At 46.0% G+C, this 11,511-nt stretch overlaps 1 protein-coding gene across 9 annotated transcripts in view; it reads left to right on the forward strand.

Moving 5' to 3' along the window:
- SSH2 (slingshot protein phosphatase 2) overlaps positions 1 to 10,432 on the forward strand; it is a 255,468-nt gene extending 245,036 nt beyond the window's left edge. For all 9 annotated transcript variants that reach the window (XM_057536268.1, XM_057536271.1, XM_057536265.1 and 6 more), the window contains 2 exons: positions 321 to 1,155; positions 3,309 to 10,432. In XM_057536268.1, the coding sequence (XP_057392251.1) occupies positions 321 to 1,155; positions 3,309 to 5,396 (2,923 nt within the window). In that variant the 3' untranslated portion in view covers positions 5,397 to 10,432. The remainder of the gene's footprint in view (positions 1 to 320; positions 1,156 to 3,308) is intronic.
- Positions 10,433 to 11,511: the final 1,079 nt, after the last annotated feature.

The raw sequence follows: 11,511 nt of genomic DNA on the forward strand, positions 1-11,511 counted from the left end.
CAACTGTGTGTTATGACAGGGCTAGTTTGACCAAACCATCATCAACACCGGCTGTTAACAACTATCTTAGCTCTTATAAGTCTGATAGTAAAAAATCAGATCTCATATTCATTTGTTTTTGTTGTTATTTTGCTTTGTTTTTGTTGTTTGCTATTAGTGAAATTGAGCCTCTTTTCAACTGTTGATTACCTACTTCCATTGGGCATTAACAAAGCATCTTGCAGGTTAAGATTTAAGTTTATCTGGGAGCGGTTTCCTGGGAGGGTATTGATTGTTTTCACAAACCAGAGTAAGGCGTTTCCTATGTATGTCCTCCACAGCAAACAGCGGCATAACAAGCTCTGGCGATCTCATTCAGATAGTGACCTCTCGGACCACCACGAACCCATCTGCAAAGCAGGACTAGAACTCAACAAGAAGGAGATCACCACCTCAGCAGACCAGATTGCCGAGGTGAAGACCATGGAGAGTCACCCACCCATACCTCCCGTCTTCGTGGAACATGTCGTCCCACAGGATGAAAATCAGAAAGGCCTGTGTACCAAAGAAAGAATGATCTGCTTGGAGTTTACTTCTAGGGAATTTCATGCCGGACAGATTGAAGATGAATTAAACCTAAATGACATCAATGGATGCTCATCAGGGTGTTGTCTCAATGAATCAAAATTCCCTCTTGACAACTGCCATGCATCCAAAGCCTTAATACAACCTGGACAGGACCCAGAAATGGCCAACAAGTTCCCAGACTTAACAGTGGAAGATTTGGAGACAGACGCACTGAAAGCAGACATGAACGTCCACTTACTGCCCATGGAAGAATTGACATCCCGCCTGAAAGATCTCCCCATGTCCCCTGATGCTGACTCACCGAGCCCCCAACCCAGTTGCCAGGCTGAAGTCTCAGATTTCAGTACAGATCGCATTGACTTTTTTAGCGCGCTAGAAAAGTTTGTAGAGCTTTCCCAAGAAACCCGGTCCCGATCTTTTTCTCACTCAAGGATGGAGGAACTGGGTGGAGGAAGGAGCGAGAGCTGTCGACTGTCAGTGGTTGAAGTAGCCCCTTCCGAAGCGACAGCTGATGACCAGAGAAGCAGCTCTCTGAGTAATACTCCCCATGCATCTGAAGAATCTTCAATAGATGAGGAACAGTCAAAGGTAAAAACTGTCTTTATAGATCTATGCCTAATGAAGTTCTCTTTAATGACAAAATATTTGGGACTCTGCTATGTTCACTCTATTTTTGATGTTGCTAAAGATTTAGGAAGGCGATATGAGAGAGACAGTCTGGCGTGAAAATTTAGGGTTTAAATATTTTTCTAAATCAGTTGCCTTTCAAGGAATTTATCTTTCCAGGCTTTTGGTGTCATTGGAAGCACTTCTGAGAGGGGATGAGGGAAGAAGGGATTAGCCAAAACAAATGTCCTGCCTGACCAAGGAGAGGGTCCCCTCTGGACCTCCGCAGTTCAGACCAAATCTCACCAACAGTGAGGTGCCAGGGACTGATCTGTTACCTGAGTGAGACGTGTGTCTCTCTGAGAGGATGGATTTGTTTGGGAAATTCTTTCTGCCTCAGAAAATTCAAAGACTAGACGTGTGTTAATAGTTGTTGGAGTAGCAACTGATTCCCATGCTGAGTTCTTGCTATTAATAATGTCTCTGAATTGTTCCTCATTGCAGACGCTGTGGTATTCAAGAATTGAGGGATGGTTTGGGGAAATGATTTGAGAGCAGACAGAATCCCAAGATTCGTCTCAGTGGCATGAGTTCTCATGAGCCATCTCAGACCAGGGAAAGAATTACTATATATCATCAACTCTAAGACTCACACTTATTCTCATTTTGACTTTTGAAATTGGGTTGCATCTTAAAAACAATGGTATCTTATGTCAGTATAATACAGTAATTGGGAAGCAAGTGGGGACAGATTTACTCTAACATAAATGAAGTCATTTCACGATTTCAGTGGAGCTGACTAGATTCTTGACATCTCCTGATTGCTGTCTACTTATATTTACCACCTCGTTCACTCCTCATCTGTTCTGTCTCTTCTTAACTACCCCAGGGCAGTTGTTGCCTATGCTTCTGTCTTCTCCTCTCCCCCAAAGCTATGCCTCTATTTCGTTTCTACCGGGAAAATCAGAATGCCTGAGCTCTCCTTTGGACTAATGGATGTAGTGGCTCTGACAGAAATAGCTTTTCTGCAAAGTTCTGGTCATATGAGCACTCTCTCCGCAGCCTATGCACACACTGGGCCCGCTGTGGCTTCTCTCCCAGCCTTGGCAAGTTTGCCTCTGCCTGATGTCCCAGCAGATTTCTCCCAAAGGCATAACTGATCTTGTTAGTTTGTACTAGCTCTGACTCTTTTTGAAGGAGAAAGACAAGAACAATTCCTAGGGAAATACTGTACCTTGAAGGTTTATAAAAATGTTAACAAAGTAGATTGATGGTCATAATGATGTTGCTTTAAGAGATGTCCAAGGACCATTTCTAAATTTTGAAATTCTTATTTTTTTACAGTAGGACTTGATTTTGCATTGGCCAGTTTTCTTTGGCCTTGTTCTAAATCCATCTGGGAATATGTAACTGGTGGAACACTAAAATGTCAGATTCGCAGTTTCTAAGTTTGCTCAGGCACGTGGCTGCATAAGCCAAGGAAGAAGCCACGTGAAACATAGGAACTGTGCAGTCAGATATAGAGTGCCCCCATGTGCTGGGACGCGGCTGCTGGGAGGAGCAGTGGGAGGATGTGGACGAAAGCTGTCAAGACAAAGGACAGAAGAGAGCAGTGGGTCTCCAAATCAGACATCCAGCTTCCTCTAACACTGGGCATATTTAAGGTGGCCACTGAGCCCTTCAACGGAACTCCTCCCCTTGAACCAAGTTAGGATCAAACTGGAAGGGGATAGGCTAGAGAGGAAAGGTTTCATTTACCCCAGTATGGCCTAAATCCTGAAGGCTCATGGTCTTAGGAAAATAAGGATTATAGGAGCCTCCAAGGCTACTTGCTGTTTACTTTGGGAGCAAGATACTGCATTAGTATCCTATTTGAGTCAACAGAACAAAAGTTTAGTAGACAGTGACACAACCTATGACTAATTTTGTATCTCTGCCTTTGATGAATCTGGTTTTTTCTTGTACAACAAAAACAGAATACAACCCCAGGCAGAGGACGGTCCCAGGCACTCCATGATTTGTGTCCTCAGAGAGCCAGAAGGTTCTCCTGGATCAGAGGATTAGTAAGCAAAAACTCTGGCATTTTCAATTAGATTACAGTTTGCCATAACCATCTCACTGTTTTCTCTTCTTAGGCAATCTCAGAACTGGTCAGCCCAGACATCTTCATGCAGTCTCACTCAGAAAATGCAATTTCAGTCAAAGAAATCGTCACTGAGATTGAATCCATCAGTCAAGGAGTTGGACAGATTCAAGTGAAAGGCGACATCCTATCCATTCCATGCCATACACCAAAGAAGCACATCGTCCATGAGCTGCCCCTTGAGAGGGTCCAAGCCGCAGAGAACAAACCTGGAAATCTGGAGCAGAGTGAAGGTTCCTGCACAGCCCAGCCTGAACTAGCCAAAGACTCAGGGAAGTGGGAGCCAGAAGGGTGCCCAGTGGCACACTCATCCACCACAGAGTTGGAAGAAGAGGAACCAGCTGAGGGGGAACAAGAGCTCTGGGGCCCAGGGATGCCCCCGGGTGCCAAGTGGTACCCCGGGTCCGTGAGGCGAGCCACCTTGGAGTTTGAGGAGCGCTTGCGGCAGGAGCAAGAGCACCACGGTGCTGCCGCTGCTTGTACCTCGTCGTCCACTCGTAAGAATTCCAAGAATGATTCTTCTTCTGTGGCAGATCTAGCACCAAAAGGGAAGAGTGATGAAGCCACCCTAGAACATTCATTTGTCCCCAAGGAACCAGAGATGAGCAAGGGCAAAGGGAAATGCAGTGGGTCCGAGGCTGGCTCCCTACCCCATTCGGAGCAGCATGCCATCGTTCCAGCACCCGAGCTGCTGGAGTCTCACCCGTTGCCAGCTCCTCAGAAGTGCCCAGGGTCAGGTCCCAGAACACAGCAGGAAGGAGTCCTGAAGGAGCAGAGGACTTCGGTCTCATGCCAGGGACCTGAGACACCAGCAGTCCCTCTGCCTCTTCCCAAGAAGATAGAAATCATTGAATACACCCACACAGTCACGACACCCGATCACGGGCCAGAGGGGGAAACAGCCACCGGTGAAAAGAGTGGGGAGCAGGGACTGAGGAAAGTGAAAGTGGAGGAGTCCATCACTGTCCTCTGTGCACTGGATGAAAATCTGAACCGGACACTGAGCCCCGACCAGGCTTCTCTGCACCCCAGAGCGCTACCTCTGCCTCATTCTTCCTCTCCCGAGCATGAGCACGGCAGGCCCGCCCACCCAGCCCCCACCCTGAGCAGCCCTGAAGACTGGGGCAACAGCCCAGCAGCTGCCCTGGAGACAGCAGCGCCTTTTGTCAGTCACTCAACCCGCGTACTTGGTGCCAGCTTGGCTTACCTGCGTCCCCAGACGGTGGTTCACCTGGAAGGCTTCACAGGGCAAAGCAGCACCACAGACGATGAGCCCTCTGCAGAGAAGGGCAGCTGGGAAGAAAGTCAGGAGGGCCCCCTCTCCAGGGGCAGTGAAATGCCATATCAGGGCTCCCAGTTAAGTAGCGAAGACCTGTGTTTAATTAGCAAACTCGGTGACAGTGTTGGGGAGCGACAAGAAAAACTGGACCCATCACCTGTAGCCTGTCAGCTCCCACACAGCTCTAGTAGTGACGGTATAAAGGGTCTCAGTCACAGCCCCAGTGGGGTGAAGGAGCGCGCTAAAGAAATCGAGTCCCGAGCGATTTCTCAGGTAGGGCTCCCCAAACCATCGCAAATGAGGCGTTCAGCTTCCCTCGCCAAGTTAGGTTACCTGGACCTCTGTAAAGACTGTTTACCAGAGAGGGGGCCTGTCTGCTCTGAGTCCCCTCATCTCAAACTGCTTCAGCCCTTCATCAGAACGGGCTCGGGAATGGAGGCCCAGGAGCCCCCAGAAAACCCAGATGCTCCCCAGAACCTAGAGCCCACCAAGTATTTCATAGAGCAACTCAAAACAACAGAGTGTATCGCACAGAGCAAGCCAGTGCAGAGGCCCCTTGTACAGTATGCCAAAGAATTTGGTTCCAGTCAGCAGTGTTTGCTCCCCAGGGCAGGCCCTGAATTGACTAGTTCTGAAGGAGGCCTTCCTTTGGTACAGACCCAGGGACTGCAGGGTGCAGGCCCAGCTCCAGGGCTGGCTGTAGTGCCCCGTCAGCAGCACGGCAGAACTCACCCCCTAAGGAGACTGAAAAAAGCAAATGATAAAAAACGGACAACCAACCCCTTCTATAATACCATGTGATTCTGAGCCTATACATGTGACTTTCTGAAAGAAATGTTTGTAAAAGGGGCAGGTGTAATATGTAAGGAACATGCACTTTATTGGTTAATTTTATAATATTTTGGTCATTTTACTGTTCCTGGCGCATGCAGGGTTTGGTTTATTTCCTCTGTGTGTGTGAGAGAGAGAGAGAGTTTGATTTGGACGGCAAGACCATTTTATCATTTTTTATTTTTGGAAAATGCAAACCTCAAAAAATACTCATTTTCAAAGAACACCTTTATCAAAGGCAAGTTGCTGTTTTTCAATCTACTGCCACCTGCTCCTCATTTTGCCCCCCGAGGGAAGGAATGCTTGCTTGATTGAGGAAGGAAGCAGATGGGGAAGGTGGGGTTGAAGCTGGAAATTGGAAATGCTGCCCCAGGCCTGTGTGATGATGGTTAGGTCTCCAGACCTGATGCATTGGATTCACTGAAGGGGGCAGCCCAACGTCAGCATGCTCTCAGACTTGGTCCCCAGCCCCAGCCCCAGCCCCTTGGAGTTCCCGAAATGGGCAGGTTCTGCTTTGCTTTCAAAGAGGGTCTTCCAGAATTCATTTCTCCTGGTCTCCAGAGTGTATCATTACAAAAAGGCCTGATAATGGCTGGCTTTGTAAACTTATCAAGCAAATACTTGTTTACCCCAAGCAAATAATTTTATTAAATTTAAAATGAACTCCAAAGGAAATCCAAGAGGTCCTCTCTAGAGGAAAGCAGAAGAGGAGGAGGTGAAATTGGGGGTGGAGAGGCCACCACCGCCCAGTATCTTCCAGGTGGATGGGCTCCACACAGGTGGTCATCCTACCCCACCCCACCCCCATGCCCTGGAAATGTGCCCTGCAGCATTCTCCCAACTAAAACACAATAGGGACAAGTTTGAAAAACAGCAATTAAAAGTCAGTGTGTTCTTGTAAAATGAATACATATGTAGGGTTTTAACCCTTTCGTTACTTGAATAATTCTGTGGGCCTTCTAAGTTTAATGGCCATATTTTTTCCAATTTATTTTCCTCCCTCATGCTGTTTCTCCCAGTGCTGCCTATTTTTTTTAATTTTGTAGGTATTTGAATTGTTACATTACATATGTATAACCTCCATTGAATGCAATGTTTTCTTTTTAATATTATCACTGTTAACACTTGACATAAGTTTTTTTTTTTTTCCTTTTCCTGGAAGATTTGTCATTTCTCTAGTTTATACACAGTACTTATGTACATAATGTTGTCACTTTCTTACATTGTTTTGTTGTTAATGTTGTATGTTGTAGGGTCTTTTTGATTTATCCATTTTAAGAAATAGTAAAGCTGCAACTGGAAAACATACGGACACCACAGAAATAAGACTGATGGGTGTTGGTAGGAATCTGCAGAGCATATATTGATGGTGGTTTTTTTTTAAATGGAGACTTGTAATCACCAGCTCCTGCCAAATTATGCGTTAGTAACTTCCTCCTCAGAGAAACCCCTAAAGGCTCCCATTAGATCACAGTTTGACTGAAGGCTGATTTCTCTTTGAGACTGAAATCCCAGAATGTTGTTTGCCACTAGCTGAACCAGAGCCAGGGAGTATATGTGAGTGTTACTGCTGCCCAGGGTGGAAGCTCCTAATGGATTAGGCTGAAGGGCTGCAGGGAGGCCTCAGCCAAGGGCAGGCACCCTTAATGACCGCGTTTAGGATGCTGTTGCTTTGCTGCTGTTGTGGAGGTCCGTGACACAGGAGCACCTGCCGTAAACAAGCCTGTTTCAGCTTCTTACAGAAAACATATTTAGCTTGGAATGGAACACCCACTGCAGCTCATCAAAACTGAAGAGGTTTGCAGATTTGCTTCCTGTTTGCTTTGGTGGTTGTCCACATTGCTGAGAGGTTGACCGAGCACAGAGCTAAGATTCAGGTTTTGGGTTCATCACAGCACTGAGAGGAAAAAACAGATGCACAGACTGTCAAGGTGATGTCAGAGGCCAGAGTTCGATGAGGACAGGTGGTACGGTGACCCAAAGGAGAGAGCAAAGGTGGACTGAGGCCACTCGTAGGTGTTCAAGAGGAGCTGTGAATCCAGTTGCCGGGTGGAGGCCGTAGTTGGGTCTGACATCACTGCCAGGAGGCAGATTGGACAGAAACCTCCTGCTCTAAGTGTTTTTATGGTGTAGTAATGATATGTGCCTGTGCTGTCCCTAAATAGTTTCCTTAAATGTTCAAATGTGTCATCCACACAGCTTTGTGATTCCAGGATATTTAATGTGTTGTAAAATGTTTTACTAGGTGGCACGTTCCAGTGTGAGGAGGCTTGCAGGACAGGGTTATGAATTTCCAGGGCTCATCCATCTAAACTGCCCTTTCTTGTTGAGGCAGTTCCATCACCAATATGTTGGCGAAAGGACAGGAAACTGTGGCAGGGGTGGGAAGAGGAGGCTTTGCATGGAGGTTAAGAGAGTAGTGTCCACTCAGTTAATCCCTTGAGATGGTGACATCCCTCATATTAAGAAGTACACACAGGGTCGACAGTATTGCACTGTTCTCTCTTCTCCCGGCCACTGTGTTTAATGCTCACTCTCACTGCATTAAAGAACAACAAAGGTTGGGAGTGGGGGAACCTCAAACGCTGTGAAGAAAAACAAAACCTTTTTTTTTTTTTAAAGAGTAGAGGAGGTCTTGCTCTGCCTTTTTTTTTTTTTAATAATTATACTTTTTATCATTTAATTTACCTGCCTAAATAAACATTCTCTATACAAGGTCTGTAATTCAACCATGCCATAGGGTTTTGCCAGCCCTCAGACTCCCAAAACTGAGTGTTCTTGTGCTATTTATGTAGCTGAGCACTGTCCAGGGGAAGTACATGATGGCCTATCAAGAACTTTCTAAACTTTATTCTCTTCAAATGGATAATCTCAGGTGGCCTATTTCCCTTTCCTGTTCATGGAAAAGCCAGACCCGAAACAGCAGGTCTGGTAGATTGACAGAGATGAGTAGGAAAAGTTTGGACCTCTCGCTCAGTGCCTCTCTTTATTTTGAAAACCACCATAGTCTGACTCAAAATTATTCTAGAGGGGTGTACGTGTGTGTGTGTGTGTGTGTGTGTGTGTAAAAAGTAACACTGTGGTGCATGGGGTAAAAGCCCCGGGAGCACACAGATTTTGAGCTGTAATCTGGATGGTTACCTGGTCAGTAGGAAGGAGAGAAACCCCTTTTTTGATTTTAGAAACACTTAGGAGTAGTTTGTACTATAGCAGATACACAGTACCGTAGTGTAGTAATACTCATCTCTCCTCATTTTGGTTGCCTTTCAGATTCCAAATGTTTAGGATCATTCCTAACATCTCAGCCTCTTCAGGCTCTTTATCTAGCATTTTCCTGGTTCTGTACCTTTATCCCAACTGGTATTTCCTCTTTCTCATTTTGGGAACTACCAAGAGCCCCAAGGACAGCCTGAGGATGACAGCCCAGGCTCTGAGGTCCCCTCCTGCTAAAGGGCCCCAGACAGATGCTCTTGGATAGATCTGAAGCTTCTGAGACATAGCAGCTCACAGAAATCTTCATTTGGTCCATCTGAGGATTTCAGTTCTGAAGTGATCTAGCCATGTTTGGTAAAGATGTTTTTGTGGGAATTGTTTCTCTCTCTCTCTCTCTTTTTTTTTTTTTTTTTTTTAAGAAAGCATTATGCAAAAAGGGTCTCTTTCAAGGGCATTTAAAATTTTTTAAATAAAGCCATTCTTTGGCTTTTTTGAACTGTTTGTGGATATTTTGTTTACATTGTGAATATTAAAACGTGCATCATCTTGATGGCCGCTCAGATTCCTCCTTCTCCAGGCACCCAGCCCTGGCCATCCTGTGAGTCCTCACACTGAGCAAGGTCAGCCTTATGGTCAGCCCTCATGGGTAAGTGGGGAAAACCTGGAGCTGACTTCCATCTGTGTCTTGCTCTCCCATCCAACACTCTGTATGGAAATATTCATAATTTCCTCCGTGATGGTGTGTCTTATAGTGATGGTTGTAATGGTGAATGGCTAGTGTCGTTTTTGTCTAATTTTGTTTTGCTTTTTGATGGTAGATGAGATGAAATTTTAGCTATTTCAGCACCAATCCAACTTAAATACATCTTGGATTTGTTTTCCCTTCCAAACTAAAAGATTAAGGTATGTATTAGGCATAAATGTATTTGCTGCCGCGACTCATCCGACGGCTATATCAGGAAAAAGCCTCCTGCCACCAAAGCAGGAAGCTGCACACTCCTAACCCTTCTCCAGGGCTTGGGGTCCCTTGATGCCATGGAGAGCTATTGCAAGGTGCTTCTGTACTTTTCTGGCCTGGAAGTGGAGGGTGCCTGCGCCTGACTCCTGCTATGAAAAGAGAACCAGCCTCATTTTCTCAGTGCCCCAGAGATCTGGGACAGGATTTCTAAACTGGAATCATCCCTCATCGGCTTGAAGATGTCCCAAGGGGTGTATGACTAGTGCTGCCATCTGTGTCCTCACAGCAACACTGGTGGCAGCATCCTGTGCACACATGGAGAGCTAATACCCAGGGCTTAACTCAAGCTGATGACCCAGTCTGGAAGCTGGGTAACTGGCCCTGAAATGTTTCCCAATCAGTAAATCCACAGGGAACTGTTTGGTTTTTATGTTTTATTGGAATTTGGTTTGCTTGGCATAGCTTAAGGTGCCTTTTCTTTCTTTCTTTCTACTTTAATTTTGTAGGACTTGTTCTAAATGTAGAAAACAAGTCCAAAAGACTCTCCCACTGACTGTTACCTTTGCCCCAGGCCACCCCAAACTTTTATGCTCACATTTTATTAAAGCAGGTGCTCCCTGGAATCTCTGGGACCTTTTTGAGGCATTTGAAGCAGAATATAAAGAGTGGTCTCATCTCCTTCCTTAATCTTCCTGGTGGTTGGGATGTTCCACTTGTATCATAGGTTTTTTTATTACTGATGTGCTCCGCTGTTTTTAAATGTGAACTTGTGCGCAAATGTGCAGATTCAATGTTCTTGTTACAGATTGAATAAATTTTTATTTTGAAGATGAAACGTGTACTTGATCAACTGCAACAAAAGGGGGTTGCTGAGAAGGTGGAGGGATTGGAAGAGAACACTGATGGTAAACATGATGCAATTCTCATTGATTGATCTCCCTCCCTTATGAGAGAGCTGAGCTCTGGGGAAAAAATATAACTTTCTACCTCTCACAAAATAAAGACTGGATGGAAAATGAGATCACTAAAGATTATTTCAGACAGTGTGGCTCCAATCAAGTGACCACGCTGGGAACTTGCCTGGTCAAAGAGGCTCTTGCCAAAGCCACCACCTGAATGTTAGGAGAATGAATAAGCAAAGAGACCAAAATTCCGCCGCCATCTGTGGTACAAAGTGTTCTGGGACAGCTGCCGTGACGTGCCCCAGCAGAGACTGGATTTCTTGGGTAGGTGACTTCTCTGGACATTAGCAAGATAGAGTTCACAAGCTTTCGGCACAGGGCACCTCAGCTCACTGAAAGGTTTCTAGAAACAGGACATGACTTTCCAAAGAAGTAAAAGATTTAACCCTCTCCCATCATTAGAAGAGAAGAGAAGCACTTGATGTCAGTGGTAGAGGAAGAGAGATGGGGCCAAAGAGCAGTTCCCTAAAACGGGCGCGGGGGGGCGGTGCGGATTCCCTGGCGGTCCAGTGGTTAGGACTCCGTGCTTTCACTGCCGAGGGCACGGGTTCAATCCCTGGTCAGGGAACTAAGATCCCGCAAGCCCTGAGGCATGGCCAAAACCAAAAACAAACAAACAAAAACAGGCTGGGGGGGAGGGGTCTCCACTTCTCCCACCCCTCCACAGAGCCATCATGAGATATTTAGTGGTGCCATTCATCACATATAAAGCAGCCCTACTATCGAGGGAAAGCTCAGTTTCCAGAGAAAACACTGCCTTGAACTAAAATTAAGTCAGCCTGCTTCAGTCTGAATCGTCCATATCAAATGAGATGGGCACACCACTGGTCTCTGGCTGGAGTGCCAGAGTGCACGATGGTGAAGGCAAGGTCATTTCACAAAATATTCTAGGGGTGCCTGGAGTCCCTGACCCTGATCAGTCATGGCTTTCTAGCCAAAGCAAATGGACCAA

The sequence above is a fragment of the Balaenoptera acutorostrata genome, chromosome 20, assembly GCF_949987535.1.
Source record: "Balaenoptera acutorostrata chromosome 20, mBalAcu1.1, whole genome shotgun sequence".
Lineage (NCBI taxonomy): Eukaryota > Metazoa > Chordata > Mammalia > Artiodactyla > Balaenopteridae > Balaenoptera > Balaenoptera acutorostrata.